Genomic DNA, 17,821 nt, shown 5'->3' on the forward strand with positions numbered 1-17,821 from the left:
GTTGCTCCCCTGAACCACTTCATGGTCTCCTCCAAAATTTCCACGTCCTTTTGTTGGGGATGGCCAGAACTGCACACAGTCGTGGGTTAACAATTTACAGTAAAAGTGGTTGTGTACCCAATTCTGGTGTCACCATTTAGACGCTAAAACTCCTCTCAAAGGCAACGCCAAGAGAATTGACTTAATAACGCAGTTATTTAATCCCCCCTCCAGCCCCCCGTGCCTGTCGGCATGAGCAGCCCCCCGTGGGGCTCCGGGGCCGGCGGTGGCTCGGGGCCGTTGTGCCGCTCGCGGCGGCCGCTGCGGGCCGCGGGCCGTTACCGGGGGCGGTTACCGCCGCTCGGGGCCGTTCGAATCGCCCAATGGTGGAACCGCGGGCGACACGGCGGCGGCGGCGGCCGGGGCCTTGCGGCCGCGTTTCTTGTGTCTGCTGCGGCCATCCTCCCCCGACCTCGACCCACGGCCGCCCTTCCAACTCCCGCCGCGCCGATGGAGAGCTGAAGTGGCTCCGCACCCCGCGAGGCACCAGCTGGTGAGAGCGCCGGGAGCGGGGGGAGCTCCCCTCACCGCGTGGGCGTCTCCTCGTCCTGTAGGGCGTCTCCTCACCATTTGTGTGGGCCGTATGCGTGTCCGAGCCCCGGGGATTATTCCTTCCTGCGGCCGTTTCGGGCTCTTTCCTGCTGGGAGGCCGGCGGTGGCCGTCGCAATAACGGCGCGGTGCGGGCGGGCGTTGGGAGCTGCCGGGCCTGCCCTGCCCTCAGAGCTGCCAGCCGCACTCGGGCCCCAGGCCGCGTCCTCTGCCAGCCCGAGGTGGCCACGGATTCCATGGAAAACCTCCTCGCCTAAGCCTTGTTGCTAAGGGAGACGCGGTGACAACGTTTGATTGTCACTCGCGGTGTTCCAAAGCTCTGTCAGCGCTGGGCCTGGGAAGACTTCAGACCTCCCTTGGAAAGAAGGTGATCAAAACACCCAGCAGTTTGGAATTGTTTGTAGTTGGAAGCTGGGGAATTCTGTTCCTTCAGAAAGCTGTCTTTTCCTCTTCCTGAATTAAAGGAAGTACTGCTGTGTTCCTTAAAAATTGCAGCTAGAATCTGGAAGTTTGTAAGTGAATAGTGTCATCATGTAATTGTACAAAACATTTCCACCGTTTAAAACAATTTCCATTGTCAGTATGTTAGGAGTTATTGTCTCTGTCCTTTCCTCATCCTGTGCTTTACAGAGGAAGCTAGGGGACACCTCCTTTTATTGTTTGGGTTCATGTGCTTGATGTGTTTGAGCCTTGGTACTTCCTTAAATCAAAAGGAAGAGGATGTTCAGAAATTGGCATCTTTTCCTCTTACTAATTTTATTATTTCTGTGTCAGGTGTGTCTCATCTGTCAATGAAGAAACTCCCTCTTCTTTCCCCAAGACTGTGTCCAGAAAAGTCAAAACCTTGAAAGTAACTGTAAGTAACTTTACCTAGTCTGACAATACCCTTTCTGCCAGAGTGAAATTAATGCTGCTGGTGGCTTTGTGTAGGATTTGCAATTGCATTATGCCTTTACATCAACTGAGGCCTTTATATCAAGCTCCAAGATGATGACTTGAATCTTGTGTCTCTAGGCTTTTCTGTGTTGTGTCATGTTACGGTTATGTGTTTCTGTGGAGATTAAAGAAATGCTGTGATGCAACAGCTTTTAAGGATTTATGCTTTAAAAAGACACTCAAAGTTAAGCACATGTAAAGGAGCATGTAGGTTCAGAGTTCTAGGATGGAGTGGTCTGATGACTTCCTGATGGTTTTTCTTAACTCTTAAATTAATTCTTATCTTCTCCCTGCCCCAGATTTCTCTTTGTAATCAGATTTTCTTGGTTATAGGAGCCCTTGATTTGCTCACTTGCTTTAAGACTCTGAACTTCAGTGATTCTTACAGATACCTGCTATCGATCCAGCTGCATTTGATCTTCAATACCCAGGGTAAAAGCAGAAAATACTGGAAGCAGAGGAGTTGTTTGTGTTAATCCTGGCTTTACGGAACAATAGTGTGCAGTTCAAAATGGCAGATGCTACTGATAAAAAACTCAAATGTTAACCAAGGCTGGCCACTGTTCCTCTCTGAACACTGAAGGAAATGTTGTTTCCAGTTTCCTTGTTCACAGGTTTCCCTTCATTGTATTTCCCTTTCCCATTTGTGGGAGAAGAGCCATGAAGAACCGTTCCTCATCTCCCCCTTTGCACGTCCATGTGGATGAAAACACTCCTGTCCATGTCCATATTAAAAAGGGGCAGAAAACCACACCTGCAAAATGCCAGGTAGGAATGTGTACCTGGTTGGTTGTAAGGGCTGCAAAGAGGAAGTTGAATGGCCCTAGAAGCATCACAAAATCTTCCAGGTCTGTTCTATGGTTGTGTTAGAGCTGGGAGACTTCATTTCATATTCAGTGGTGAATTTGCAGTGACATATTTGCTATGTTGATTTGTTGAAAGATGATTTTGGTATGATACAGGATTGCTTTTCATGTTCATGTGAGAAATGTTGCTTCCAGTGTGATATCATTTCAAGGATTTTTTTCCCTTTTATTTCTTGGATCTGTGTCATGATAATGTTTTTATTTGGCTTAATATCTGTTTTTGGAGAAAAGCTTTGAGGAGAGGTAGTAATTAGGCATTTCAAGTAGCATCTTGATTGTTTTAAAATAAATGTGTTTAAAAAAAGAATCTTGACTCAGACCATATTCTGGCATTAAGGACATTCTTTGTCCGCTGAGGTCTGCAGCAAAGATCTCTTCCCAGCCTTATCCACAGGAGGCACAAGGCAAAACTGAAGCTGAGGTTCCAGCTATTCTATATCCTCTTTGTTGCTGAATATTTATGGAAAGTTGTTCTAAAAAGTTGATGGAAGTTGCTGCCTCATTCTTCCTTACCTACAGACATCCTGTTCTAGGTCTCGATTAATTCTGTGTTTGTTGCAAATGGCAAATTTCATAATGGGATGGAATGACAGTGAAAATAATGAGTCCTATTAATTAATTGCCAGTAGGGAATGTTTACAGCATCTGATTTTTCTCTAAGGTTAGAATTGTGCAAAACCACTTTAACTCTCTTTCCGTTAGAGCAGCTCAAGTGCAATACAAATAAATATTGATGTTCTATTTGACTGCAAAGTAGAGAAAACACTTCCAGAGCTTTCCAAAATCAATCACAGTGTCAAATGATACAGCTGCTTTTTTGTGAGATGAATCTGGGATGGAGAAAGGATCTTGCAGGGATTTGTCTGGTCCTGCATCCAGCCATCCTGTCACCTGAGTCTGCAAGAACCTTTCCTTCTGGCTGCTGTCAGCTTCCTTTGGTGGCTGCTACCTCATCTCACCTGATGGATCTTGTGAAACACTGCTGATAATTCCATATGAATGATCTTTCATTTGCTTTTGCAGCACTAGAAATGTCAAATGGTTCTTTCAGGGTCTGTAATTTATTTTATTTTCTCTTTCTTTAGCAAAAGCAGAAACAGAAATCAAAAGGGGATGGTGTGCGAACCGTGCGGGTGAAAACTAAGGCCCCTTGGATACCCCCAGGCAAAACAAGTACCCGTGATACCATCTTGAAGTGGGAGGTACAACTGGCTTTGCTCTTTAAGACAAACTTTGAGCTTGAACCAAGGTTGAAGAGAGCAGTTGAGTAGTGAGAGAGTTGGGCAGATCTGAAGGAAGGCTACTATCACTTAGCATCTATTTGAGGTGTCTTCTGCAAATCTTTTTCACTTTTCAGTGTAGAAAAACAGAATCCATAAACAGCCTGTGGCCATGCCTTTCTGTCTCTAGAAGCCAGACACATTTATTTGTTTTTATTGTATTATTTATTGTAATTTTACTAGTGCCCTTCAAGATCTCATCTGGAAGCTCAGCAAGGGACTACTGGTCTCAGTCTCTTCCAAAGTATGGAGCATTTGTGTAGCATTGTGTCATATTTTCTTTCTCATGGCTTGATACTTTTGCCTGTTGTATTCCTGGCACTTCCTACATGAGGATTTGAGCTTTGATTAGTTTTTCTTCTTTTTCGTTGTACTCTTTCCACATTCTTGACCTTTCCCAGATGGAAACGGAAGAGCTGTTTGTAAATGTGTTTCTTTTCCTAGCCTTGCTGCAGTGATGTGACCCAGTCTCTGCTTTTTGGCAATGTTGGCTTTATGATACTATTTATAATGTTATACTGAAAAAGTTATACCCTTTGTTCTGTGGCAGGAATCAGCTGAACGTCACGAAGCTGCACCTAATCCTGAGTGTGAAAGGATGCAGTCAGTGCTGCGCCTCAGTGACCTCTCCACAGATGATGATGCTGCCACTTGCTGCAAAATTAACCAGTATGAGAAGAAGATTGATAATCTGATGAATATGGTGGGAACACTGAAGAAAGAGGTGAGGAGACAGTGGAAAGACCTGCTGACTGGGGCTTTGTAGCTGATCATTTGACAAGAGGAGGCTGGAGGGAGGTCTTGGTGCAATGGAAGGCTATCCAGGCTGTTGGTAGCTTGCTTGAAAATCAGTCTGGATTGTTTGGAATAGCTGAAGTATCTTGGTGAGAAATTTACTAAGCCACACTATGAAACATTTCAAAACATTATTAATTTAATAAGGTATTGCTATGGTTTAACTTCCAAATAATCTCTCTCACCCAAGCCCAATTATAACTTTTTAGCCCTGTCACTTTTTTTAAACACATCCAGGGGTGGTGACTCCACCACCTCCCTGGGCAGAAAACTCCAGTGCCCAGTCATTCTTTCAGTGAATAATTTTTTCCTGATGTCTAACCTAAACTTCCCCTGGAGTACTTAAGGTTGTGTCCTCTCATTCAGTCAGTGGTTGCCTGGGAGAAGAGACCGGCCTCTAACTGGCTACAACCACCTTTCAGGGAGTTGTAGTGAGAGATGAGGTCTTCCCTGAGCCTCCTTTTCTCCAGGCTAAACAACCCCAGCTCCCTCAGTTGTTCCTCACAGGGTTTGTGTTCCAAGCCCCTCACCAGCCTTATTGCCCTCCTCTGGATGTTCTCAGGCTTCTCAACATCCTTCCTAAACTGAGAGGCCACAGCTGGACACAGCACTTGAGGTGTGCCCTCACCAGTGCCAAGAACAGGGGAAGAATGACCTCCCTGCTCCTGCTGGCCACACTATTCCTGATCCAGGCCAGGATGCCATTGGCCTTCTTGGCCACCAGGGCATACTGCTGGTTCATGTTCAGCTGCTGTCACCAGAACCCCCAGGTCCCTTTCCTCCTGTCCAGCCGCTCTGTCCCCAGCCTGTAGTGCTGCAGGGGTTGTTTGGCCAACATGCAGGACTTGGCACTTGGACTTGTTAAAGGTTGGAAAAGACCTCCAGCATCATTGAATGCAACCTGTGATCCATCATCACCTTGTTAAATAAACCAGAGTACTGAGTGTCATGTCCAGTTGTTCCTTGAACACCTCTAGGGATAGTGACTCTGCCACCTCCTTGGGGAGCCCTTTCCAATACCTGACAACCTTTCTGTGAAAAAACCCCTCCTGATGTCCAACCTGAACATCCCCTGACACAGCTTGAGGCCATTTCCTCATGTCCTATCACTTGTCACCTGGGAGGAGATACTTAATTTTTTTTATACTTTCAATAAGTTTATTGACTCTGAATGATTCATTGATTTGGGATCTGGATTCTGTGTATCACTTCCAAAGCCCCTGGTTTAATTTTATTCCAATATCTTCAGGTCAAGATGCAGAAAATGGAGGAGCAGGAGGAGATGACAATGCGTCTCCTGGAGGAGCAGAAGGAAGAACTGAACGAGGTCACACAAGAGCTGGTACAAACAGAAAATGAGAACAGTCGGCTCCGGCGCAACATTGAGCGCATAAAGGAGGAGAAGGACATGACGGTGTAAGAAAGCTTCACTTCCCACTTTTCCTGCACTAGTGGTATCCACAGGCACCTTCCTACTTTATTGCTGACATGATTTGAAGTTGTAGCTGCAGCTGAAGAACTGATGCACTTGGATTTTTTGTCACCTTTTGGGAGGGGTCTCCAGATTGCAATAGCTGCAGAGATGGGCTCTGGCGTGATTTTTGGAGTGTAAAAAAAAAACCTGCTTTGAGAGGAGCCTGAGAGCAGTTGGCTTGTGTGGAGGCTCAGCCTAACTCTGCAATTAGTATTTTGATGATTAAGGGATTCTGCTTGAATTCTGATGATAGTGATAGAACAATAAATGAATAAACATGGAGCTGAAAACTAGAGGAGAATTTTTCACCTTTAGAAAAATCATACAGAGCCAGGAGCGACAGCCCCTGAGAGGACAGAATCGTGGCTTTTTTCATAGTGATCCTGAAGGTCTGCAAGTCTGACATTTTTGCATCTGCTTTGTATCTAAAGAATTAGTGAAGTTTGTGTCTCCAGGGGGACATTAGTGTTTTAGGAGAGTTAGTTTTATTTTTTTGTAAAGAAATATCACTTGGAAGTTAATACTTTGTATTCCTTTTTAAAAAATCTCTGAGATTACAAGTGCTGGCTAAAAACATGGAGCTGCATATCTTGGTGTGCTTTTCTCTTCTGTTTGGCCATTTTGATTCTTACTTCTGGTGTGGCATAAGGAAAAGCACAGCATTGTGTTTTGGTAACAGTGCATGCAGTTTTGGTAAAAACCTGATTTGTCTGTCCTCTGTAAACTTTACAGCTGTGACTTGGTAAGCTCCTGGTGTCTGCTTACTGTGTTTTCCCAAAACAGCTTGCATACTGAAAGAGGTTAAATCTTAAGAAGTTTTTGTTTAAAGCTTTTTATCATCTGATTTGGGTTTTTTATGGATTTTAACACAATAAACTCTATATCAATAGTGGCTGATACAGCTCACAAAGCTTCTTGTTTCTCTGATGGCTGAATTCTCCCTGCAGTCTAGAGAAGGAGTGCTTGCAGCAGGAGAAGGAGTGTTTGATGACCAAGCTGAATGAGGCAGAAAGGGATGGAGCAGCAGCTGCCAGACAGATCCACGCCCTGAAAAATACCATTGGGAGACTCAACGTTGTACGTGTCCCTTTTGTTCTTGCTTTTACTTCGTTGTCTTGTTATATGGCTACCTTAAAAAAGTAATGTTATAGTTGCTAATCCAGCAAAACCTAAGGAAAACTGGAGGGATTTAACATCCTTAAGGTGTTTGTGGTTTGGTTTTAAAGTGGGATATTTACTTCCAGTTACCTTCTGCACAGAAGTGAACGATTATTTCCTTTTGTTTGTGTTTTGTGGGTTTTGTTTGAGCTGATGTGTTTTGTTTTTCTCATTCCTTTGTTTACTTTTGTTTGCTTATTGTTTTTCCTTCAGGAGAAACACATGAGCAGCACAGATATAAATGCTCTAACAAGACAAAAAGAGCTTCTGCTCCAGAAGTTGAGCACCTTTGAGGAAACCAACCGAACCCTGCGAGAACTTCTTGCAGAGCAGCAGTGCCGGGAGGTGAGAACTGCTGTGTGTGGAACCTAGCTGATTACAGGAGCCTCTGTTGGCTCGTGGGCTGGAAGGGGAGTTTGAGTTTGAAATCTTTCAACTCTTTTTCCCAGCCCTGTGGCAGATCCTGTCAACCCATAAATGTTTGATAGTTTTTATTTGTTTTTTTTTTTTTTCTTTGTATCTGCCTGATTCATAGAGTAAGACTGGTTTTTCTGCTCTGAGGATGGTAGAGCCTCTAAGTCTTTTACTGCATTAAAAGGTTCAGGCACTGCTGTGTTGCCAGGTGTCTCCTTTGGATACAGCTGTATCTGCTTATCCTGCTGGTCTCAAACGCTGCTGCTGCACTTGGATGGCTGGAGTGGCCTCAGCTAATGGGAGCCTACAGATATTCAGAACTTTGATTTTGTAGGCTCTGAGGGCAACAGCAGAGAAATTGGAAACAATTCTTTGCTGCATGTACAGAACAATTCTCTGTTGTTTGTAAGAGCAATAGGAAAATGAAATTTCTATTCTTTCTATATTCCATTTCACCAAAAGCAGGCTGATGGTAACAGTTACCTCAGCCACCAGTAAGGCTGGATAAAAGGTCTGAATTCTTCCACATGACTCTCCCTGAGTAGTGGGAGAGTTCAGAATGATCATACATTGCCATGGTGTTTGTTTGGGGTTTTTTAAATCTTTGACTGGGAAGTGAAAAAACTTTCTGAGATAGATAATGATATTCGAAATATTTAGCAAATGTGATGTTTCTCTATATCTTCTAAGAACTGCTGCTACAGCTGGGTGGAAATAGTTGATTTTCCCAGTTCCATTAAAAGAACCTGTATAAAATTGACTTTTTATTTAACAATATTTGTCATGTATTTATTTTGTAGAAAGATGCCCAGAAGGTACTGGATAGGCAAGCAGTGCTGCTGAAAAGGCTGGCTGACTCAGATGCAGAGAACATGGTAAGCAAACCACAACCTCTCATTTCTGTAATGATACAGCAGAAAGGTGTAAAATGGCAGACCCTTCTTTGTCTTATATTCTGCTGTCAAATCTTACACTAGTGCCTTTTAGATCAATAAAAAAATTATTTGAGCTTTTGTGGTAATCAGAGGCACTACACTGCTCCTCTGGTTAACAATCTGCATTTCAAAGTGGCTGGATTTTTCATTTCCTTTGAAATATGAGGGCTTTGAATGAGGATAATTCTGTGTATTGAGCTCTGTCACTGGATGGATTTACCTTGTGCCAGTTTTTGTTGATTTCCTTCTCTGTTAACTGAGACAAGAGTTCTTCTAGGGATGAGGGTGCTGTTGTGGATAACAGACTGTGCCACAAATCAGGTGGTCATGACAGGGAGGCAGTTACACCTCCTGCCTTCTACCTGCTGTTCTAAATCTGTTTGTTCCTGAACATCTGTGTGGTGTTTGTTTTTCCAGCAACTTCAGATCAGGCTTCAGGGAAAAGAAAAGGAATTGGAAAGCCTCACAATTCAGATAGTGACAGAAAAGGTAATTTTGTTTTTTGGGTTTTCCCTCTCTTTTCTACTTTCCAGTTCTGTAAAACCATAGGCAGTCCAAAAGATGAGGTTGTTTGCAGACAGCTATTTTAAGATCAGATGACTGGTTTGCTTATAAAACTGGGCAGTACCAACTCTCACACTGTTGTGGGTTCCATGTTTTGCTAATAAGACACCTGTCTTATTAGCAAAATGTGGATGGATAGGTAGACTTCTCTTTGCTTGGGCACTGAATTGCTATTCTGTTTAAGGTCCTGTTGGTTCCCAGTCACAGATTCCTATCTGTTCTTAGTTTAGGAAGGGGGAATGAAGTGGAAGAGATCAGATATGGATATTTTGCCCTAGAACACACCTTTCAGGCCAGTCATTCAAATGTGTTGTAAAATAAATGGCTGCTCATTTGGTCCCTTTTTGTGGACTAAATGAGCTGTAAGGGCCCATCTGGAGGTGGCTGGAGACATCATTCATTGAAGAAATCTGAGATTACTACTGCGTATAATAAAGTGTTCCTTCTATTAGCTTGTTGAGTAAAAATAATGTTTGTCTTGATCCTGCTTATGTAGGAACAAGCAAAGAAAGCATATGAGCTTGCCAAAGCTATGGAGACTATGAAAGCCCATTTGCAAGCCCAGCTGCGGAGCAAAGAAGTTGAGAACAACCGTCTGGCGACACAGCTGCGGGTACGTCTGCACTGCTCCCTGGGGATTGTCTCTTCCTTAGCTCCCATGGACTGAATTCACTGCACAAGCTTCTTACAAAGTCTGGTTGACTCAAATATTGGCTGGTGATGTTTATGCCATTAACACACAGCATGATTTTCAAGTTAAGTAAGAAAAAGAGAAGTCTTCACTTTTGAGGCATGAGGCAAAATCTTAGCCTTAAGGTCTATGTGCATTAATTGGATTTTATTTTTCCTGAGTTAGTTACTCCATAATTATTGAAAAGAGTGCTTTGGTTTAGTCAAGTATCAAGACAAACCAAAACTATTTAATTTGCATTTTTGTAAAAATGCTGTGCCAATTTGATCATCCTTGTTCATCTGTTCTACAGTATTAATGAGGAGGAGAAAGTTCCCCTGGTTTATTTTGATTAGAGTTTTATATTTAGCATATGTTGGGATGATGTTACAAGGAGTATAAATGTGTTAATAGTTTAGAGGAGCTTTAATCTGTTCTAGTAAGAGCTGCATAAAGCAACATTATATGCAAACATTGCATCAATAAAAAGAATTTTCTCAGGTAGATCAAAAGACTGTTAAAACAGTATTTATTTTGGTTGGGAGAGAAATTAATGTTTTAGGAAGCAGCTTATGAATAAAGAAAGGAAGACTCTTGGAAGAAAAGGAAGATGTCATGCTGCCATCTCTTTCAGCATTTAGACAGGATTGTGTAGGTGAAACCTGACTGCACGTTCCTCTAGGCTTAACACTGGGAATTTGTGCCTGGTTCCTATCACCATTTTTAGGAAATTGGTTGTTGCTTTGGGTTTGCAGGTGTAAAACAGGCATTAATCCATATAGTGGGTTTTGTTGCCCTGCAGAATGTGGAGATCAGTGAAGCTCAGCTTAAGGAAGAGCTGGAACTTGCCTTGGAGCAGCAGAAAGACACGAAGATGAAGGGGGATGATGATAAAGAGGCCCTGAAGAAAGCGATCCGTGCACAGAAAGAGCGAGCAGAGCGAAGTGAGGAGTATGTGCAGAAACTGACTGCCCAGCTATCAGAGAAGGTACCTGCTGAAACAGGAGAGGCCTAGTTTGAGGTCATGCTTTTAAATTGTTGACTTCTGATAGCAGCCCTGGGGAGAGTCTCTTCTTTGGACTAATGAAATTTTTTCCTGTCTTGATGCCATGGCCCATTTATGCCAAGTTTAGAACAAATCCAGTTTGCTCAGCTATCACTGTATTCACTGCATGTCCTAAGTTAAGGGCATCTCTGTGCATTATCTGCATATCTCACACCAGTGATTATTTTGTCTTCTCCCTTACTTTTTTCCTCTTGCATTTCCCTTGTCTGACAGGAAAATGCTATTGCTGAGATCCAGGCCAATCTCGAGTCCTGGAAGGCTCGCTGCAGCAAAATAGTGAAGGAGAAGGATGACCTTGAACTGGAAGTCGTTACACTGAACAGGTTAGAGTAAAATCAGTGCAGAAAAAGAAGCATGAGTGGCAATGTGTTCTGAGTTCAAGGATAATTTAATCGAATAATAGCATTGAAATGAATATTTTAATTGGATTGCTTGTAAATAACCAAGCAAGCCCAGCACTGCCTAAGGGCTAGAGCAGAATTTAAGAGGTGGAGAGACATGTGACTTCTGCTGCTGACTTGCTACAGCAAAGACAGACTCTTTAAGGTTTGTTGAGCCTTAAAACTGTTCCTTTGGCATTTTGTAATGCTTTGAATTAAAATAATTTTTGTTTTGAGATCTTCTTAAATAACTGAAAATGGAAGATATTAAAAGAGATAAGTAGTGTAGTGGATGCCAGTTTTGTTATGAAGGTAAATAAATGTGTTAGTATCACTGCAGTACAGTTGCTGCTGCAGGGAAAAGTAGGTATGGGTTGAGAGAGGCATATCTTTATCCTGTGCATCTCTGAGACAATTCATTTGAGCTCCAGGAGGACAACTCCAGTTAATTTCCAGGAAGTATAAAAAGACTGAAGTGATTGAACAGTGAAACAAAGAAGTGCATACGTGACTGGAGATGGAAGATGAAAAGATAGGGAAAAGCCATGTTTCTGAAGCTACTTTTTAAAGGTTAAGAGCCTTACTCTTGTCACTTAATGGATTAATTTTTTTTCTGTCTGGCAGCCGTATTGCAGACTTGATGGAACAACTGGCAAGGGTCCAGGAAAAGACACGAGACGAACATGAAGCTATGGCAGATAAAGTGCAGCAAATGACTGGAGAGAATAATACTTTGAAGAGAGATAATGAAAAACTAAAGGTCAGTGACTGAGAGTTTGAAGATCAAATGTTAGGAGGAAAAGAAGGGGGAATTAGAATAACTTGCTTGGCCACTGAGGACCAAGTCAAATTGCACCCATTGCTCCTATACAGTTTGAGACCTGTTCATATAAGCTGACTGTGACAGGGCCAGTGTGCTGGGAGGAGACAGAGGAAGTGTGCATACTAGGAGAACTGTGTTTCTTCCATGTTTTGGCTAGGAGTATCTCCAACTACTGTTTCATCTAGCTGGGATCTTAAATCTTGTCCTTACCCTTATGCTGCTGACTAGAGAATAAACAGGTGTTGCAGCTCATACAGAGAGAATGGTAATCCCCAGAAAAAAAAAATGACTGGCACATTTCTCTTGTTGTCCTTTACCATGAGTGATCTTGTGGACGATCTACATCTTTTTTTCCATCTCAAGCCTCTGTGCTCTGCTGATGCAAATTTGGCAGTCTACCGAAGTCTGGAATGTTTTAGTAACCTGCATAGCCAAAACTGTGTTTTCTCAGTCTAGACAACATTAGCTCACATGGCTGGTACTTCCAAATGCTCAATGGGAAATGTTTTCCTTTTTCAGGCTGCTCTGAACTCAATGGAGGACAAGCTGAACCGAGCGCAGATGGAATTGCAGCATCTCCAGAACTCTGTCAGGAGCTATGAAGGGTTGATTGAAACCTACACAGCACAGGTGGGTCTCAGAACCTTCAGTCCTTGCATAAAGGTGTTTCGTCCTTCCACTGTGGCTAACTCTGTAATGCATTAGCTATTGCTGACTGGAGCAGTTTCAGTTACTCCAAGGCATTGCACACGTGTTGAAAACTACATATAACAGATAAAGTCTGCGGTCTGTTTTTGAATATCCAGGCACAGAAGGCCCGAAAGGAAGCAGATGAGCTGGCAGCAAGACTGGAGAGATGTGAGAGTGAGAACCAGACAATAAGAGATGAAATGAACAAGGAGCTTGAAGAGGTAACTAACCCTCTAAAGACATGTTGTAGAAATTCATGGATGTCTAGTGAAAAACAGCTATGAATAGGATAGAAAAGTCTTATCTTGGCTCTGCCTTTTGCCTCAGGTTTTTTCTCAGGACTTGTTCACTAAGTTTTGCATAATGAACATTTAGCAGCTTCTTTTTGACTATATGGCATTCATTCTTCCAAGATGTATAAATTATTTAGTGTGTCCTTTGCTGCAGGAGTAGTGGTTTAGAACAGTGGATAATAGGTTACACCATTATCTGATGTGGAACAGCTGACCTCAAAAGCAGAGGTGGTATTTCTAGAAAAATTGAAGTCCAGAATCTAAAATACTCATTCTTATACCATTCATAAGGAATGCCAGTTCCTAAGTGAAAGCTTTTTGGAGTAGGAAAAGACCTTAGGTTTTGAACTCCAGCACTGGCCAAATATCCACACAGTGTCATCATGGTTGTGGACTAACAAAAGCTTTATTGAAGTAGAGAAATATTTTTGTCTTGATCTTATGAACGTTTGAAAGTTCCTCATGTTCTCTTCTTTGATTACAGGCTCGTGAGAAGTTCCAGTCCCAGCTTTCTGATCTGGAAAAACTGCCTGATATCCTGAAGTACACTGAGACACAGCTGGCAGAGTGCCATGAGCAGCTCATGTGTTATGAGAAGAAGAACACAGACCTGTGTGCCATGATTTCAGATCTCCGTCAGCTGGTAAGGGACTGGCAGAAAATGCCCCTACCAGTGCAAAGCTCAACTCTGAAAGCAGAATGAATTTCTAATCACAGCAAGGTTCAAACTTCGTCTCTGTTCTCGTCTCTTTTTGAAAAGATTAAACGTGCACTGCAAAATAAAAGTGTGTGCCATGTCTTTGTGCAAGAAGTTAGTGGCTTTGCTGGTAGCATTCCTTAATATTTGAAAGATTTCACATCCCTTGGTGCAGAATCTTTCTGGGGCTTGTTAGCAGCCGTGGCAGCACTTGCTAATGCCAGCCCTTGCTTCTGTTACTTCCATCCTCTTGCCAGCTTTCCCTTCTGTAGTTTTCTGCTGATGGTGCTGGCCCAACATTTTCTCACTCTGATTTCAGGTTGTTTTCCCAGTTTCTATTTTTTGTTCCCAAAGACTGAGTAGGTATTGCAGGACAATTTTAGACAGGGATGACATCTACAGCTGTGCCTCAAGACAGCAGATGATCTCTTTCTGACCACTTTAGTCTGCTTAGTTTGGAATTGTAAACCTCCCTAGTGTTTCAGGCTCTGATGCTGTTGTGGGCTGCTGGCATGTTTGTTGCTGCTGTTCTTGTGTGTGTGCTTGGCTTGCAGGTGCTGCTCTACCTGCAGGAATTTATGGGCCTGGATTTTCTTTTGCAGTACTGATGAGTTTTCCTACACCCACCCAGACTGTAACTGGAAGCATCAACTTAAATGCATGTTTAGTTCTTTTCTATACAGTGTTCCATTTCAGAAGCTCTCCTGAAGTTATAAATGGAACATACTTCCTTCTGAGATCTGCATATGTTTTAGGTGGTTGGACATCTGTGTGTAGTGACTACTCTGTGAAGTAATTAATTCCTGTAATTTTTAGATTGACCTCCAGGGGGACAAAATGGAGATGACAAGAGAGAGATATCAGTCTACACAAGAGGAGAAAAAGCAACTCACCTTGAAGGTGGAGGAGCTAGAAAGGTTAGAAATACTAGGCTCTCTTGCTTTTTTAACCTTATATTTCCATTGTTTTTACAGGGGATTGAAACAGCTTCAGTCTTGTTCCAGTTCCCCACATGCCTCCAGGATTCTGTGTATTTGCTTATCCCACAAGGTTCTCTAATCAATAGCTGTCCACTCAGGGTTACATGCTTTTGCAGCAGCACCTATTGTGAATGTTGTTAGACAGGATGATGGCTTAGAAATCTTAGCAGAGAAATCAGCTCCTTGTCCAATCTAGCCTGGCAATTCTGAGGTTACTAGATATTACAGTATTTTTACCTATGTTTATAAAGTGCTCTTAGTGACAGTGTCTCAGAAAATGCGGGTATATGGGTACTCTGTAGCTCCTTCAGTCTTTGAAATTTTGCTTTGAGGACTGGAGAGCTGTTTCTTGAGGCTCTCACCTTTCAAGGGAGAATAGACTCTTATTACCAGAGAAGTCACTACCTGAAAAAAGTCAGAATGAAGCACACTCCATTTAAAATGAATAGGTTTCCTTCCCTTATTGTCTTAAACTAGAAAACTAGAGTCCACGAGTGCCCAGAACATAGAATTCCTTCAGGTCATAGCAAAACGTGAGGAGTCGATCCACCAGTGTCAGCTGCGGCTGGAGGAGAAGAGCCGTGAGTGCAGCTCCCTGGCACGTCAGCTGGAGATGGCCATTGAGGATGCCAAAAGACAAGTGAGTAATTTTCTCATGTTTGTGAATTCACCCAAAACCACCCAGGCTGTGAAAGGGGAACAGCAAGAATGCTGAAAATACCTTCTCAGCTTATGACCAAATCTATTAAAATCTTAGTGTTCAGTGAAATACAAGTAATGTGCTGATGCTGTTTGTCAGCGCTGTTGAAGAACTGAATTCAGTTTGCAACAGAGAAAAGCACAAGACTGAGCTGCTGCTTGCGTATCAGAATGTGTCATTACACTTTAAAGGGCTTTTGTGGGCAATGGGTAGGGAAAAAACATTCTTCCATAGACATCCCTTTAACAAAGTTGTTCTGTGTAGGTGGAACAAGCTCGAGAACGAGCAGTCTCCAGAGAGAGGGCAGCCCAGTCCAAAATGTTGGATTTGGAGACCCAGCTGAGCAGGAATAAAACAGAGCTGAACCAGCTGCATCGGAACAAAGAGGATGTGAGTGGCTTGTGGGGGATATTATTGCTGTACTGGTGGAGCCCTGGCAGAAATTGGATTCCATAAATCATCCTGTGGATGTGCTGCTGAAGTCATGCAGAGCTGTGCCTGAATGTGATGCGCTTTTGTGTATGTCCATGTATGTGTGACATTGGATGTGTCTGCTGTGTCACAGTTTAAGGAGTGTGTAGTAAGTGATAGGCAAGTGAGAGTACAATGGTGTGAATGAACTTGGTGTAAAGTTTTGTGTGTGTAAGAAAAGAATCAGACTTTACTTGTGTTCGTAGGAGATTTGCACCAGGTGTCATAGACAGATTTCAACTTCATTTTGCCTGTATCAGAGAAAGTGCAATTTCTCTTCTAGAGGAAAGGATTTCTTCTAGAAGGACTGGGAATCTTTTGTCATGTCCTATTTACCTTGCTTTCTTACTTAAGTTTTACTTGTAATTGTGTTGGCTGATGGATCAGGTCAGGCTGCTTTTCAGAAAAGGCTGTGTTTAATTTCCCATAACTACAGCTAATATATTTTAAAAGCCCAACTGATTAGCCACGTTCTTGCCTGCTTTTATCAGCGGGTTGCTGAATGGAGTTGGGAATGAGCAGAAATTATAAATACCACATCACCATCTATGGTAATGTCATCTCCTGCTGTGCTAATTCTGGCTCTCCTCAGCACTTTGGGGGAAGAGTTTAAGACGAACAGGATGAATGCTGCCTTTCAGCCTGTTTTGTGCTCCCCTGTGCAGGCAGAGCGCCGATACGAAAGCCGCCTCCAGGACCTGCGGGATCGGCTGGAGCAGTCGGAGAGCACCAACCGCAGCATGCAGAACTACGTCCAGTTCCTCAAGTCTTCCTACGACAATGTTTTTAGGGAAAGTGCTTTTCTGGGCTCTCCCAGCCACGCTCGCTCTCTTCTCTGAGCGAAATGGTCTCTCCTTGCACCTTTTTTTAAGCACACAAGAAGGAGCTTTGTTCCAAAAGCCATATTGATAGAGAAAACTGGATGGCATTTCAGGGTCACTGTTGGGCGATTTTTTTTATTGCAGAATGAGAAAATAAAATGATGTTGGCATCTGATCAAAATGTGGGGTATCAGCAATAATACTGGTTTGGTGCTGGAGGTTGGTGTTACACCATAAACTAAGCCCCAAAACCAGGTGGTTTTGCATATAATGGAAAAGATCCTTTTCTTCCTGTTAGGTCATGATGGTTTCAGCTCTTAGAACATATCAGAGGTTTGTTGAGTGTGTTAATTTTTGTAAGAGCTCTCTTCGTGCTTTACTTCTCATTTGGTTTCTCTCTTGGGGAGATCATGTGGGGGTTTTTTACCTGCGAGATTTTTTAATTTTTTTTATACTGTTGGTGTGATGCTGAAAATAAATGAGGTACCTGGGCTCTACACTCTCAAGAGATAATCTCCTGCACAACCACAGCATTTGTAACAATTTTATACCAGAAATTATGAGTTTGGTTTGGTTTTTATACTTCCTTCTTATATACACCCTGATCCTTACCTTTATTTGTGAGTGTGATGCTAATACTGCTTTACTCCTCCTACTGTGATTTTCTGATCCTGAGTATGCTCACCCAGGACTGAGCCAAAACAATCTAAATTTGAAGGAAATCAGTGTCACTTCATTTGGGATCTTGGTGCAAATGCCATGTGAGTTCTGGGTGTGTGTGAAATCCTGACTGTCTTAAGCCAACTAAGGAGCACCTGCAGATACTCAACTTCCTAATCAAAATTCCCGTGCATCTTCTGGAAAATCTGGTCCTTTGTGTGTCAAGTCTCTAAAGCCCATGTGCTCTCTATTGTTTCTACTAAATGGGTTTTAGGAGGACGAAAATAAACTTTGTTTGTATTTTTCTCTCTTTTGTGTCCTATTTATGTGCTATGATATGTGGTCATCGTCAGTATTTGTCATAAAAGTTTTCTAAACTAATCCGTTTTTGAAAGATTTGTAACTGCGTATGTTTAACACTTTGAAAATTCCAGAAGTGCTGGGAGAGAAACCAATAAATTACATTTTCATTGGTTACGATGGGGATTTCCTCTTCAGGTGCTATGTGTGTCTGAGTTTGGAAAAGCAAACACACTCTATAGAGCCTGTTGGTGCAGAC

General features: G+C 42.7%; 1 protein-coding gene across 3 annotated transcripts; it reads left to right on the forward strand.

Moving 5' to 3' along the window:
- Nucleotides 1–362: 362 nt before the first annotated feature.
- On the forward strand, nt 363–17,572 carry ODF2 (outer dense fiber of sperm tails 2). Of its 3 annotated transcripts, XM_066332682.1 has the most exons (21): nt 866–956; nt 1,364–1,445; nt 2,140–2,293; nt 3,477–3,593; nt 4,222–4,395; nt 5,716–5,882; nt 6,888–7,017; nt 7,312–7,443; nt 8,313–8,387; nt 8,865–8,936; nt 9,508–9,624; nt 10,484–10,669; nt 10,961–11,070; nt 11,752–11,887; nt 12,470–12,580; nt 12,757–12,861; nt 13,418–13,576; nt 14,447–14,547; nt 15,088–15,250; nt 15,575–15,700; nt 16,447–17,572. In XM_066332682.1, exons 3-21 carry the CDS (start codon nt 2,186–2,188, stop codon nt 16,618–16,620), a joined length of 2,463 nt encoding a protein of 820 aa, XP_066188779.1. In that variant the 5' UTR covers nt 866–956; nt 1,364–1,445; nt 2,140–2,185; the 3' UTR covers nt 16,621–17,572. The 3 variants fall into 3 exon arrangements, with proteins under 3 accessions (XP_066188778.1, XP_066188779.1, XP_066188777.1); XM_066332681.1 differs by lacking the exons at nt 866–956; nt 2,140–2,293; nt 3,477–3,593 and adding an exon at nt 363–532; XM_066332680.1 differs by lacking the exons at nt 866–956; nt 1,364–1,445 and having other exon boundaries at nt 1,567–2,293.
- Nucleotides 17,573–17,821: the final 249 nt, after the last annotated feature.

This window comes from Sylvia atricapilla, chromosome 19, assembly GCF_009819655.1.
Source record: "Sylvia atricapilla isolate bSylAtr1 chromosome 19, bSylAtr1.pri, whole genome shotgun sequence".
Taxonomy (NCBI): domain Eukaryota; kingdom Metazoa; phylum Chordata; class Aves; order Passeriformes; family Sylviidae; genus Sylvia; species Sylvia atricapilla.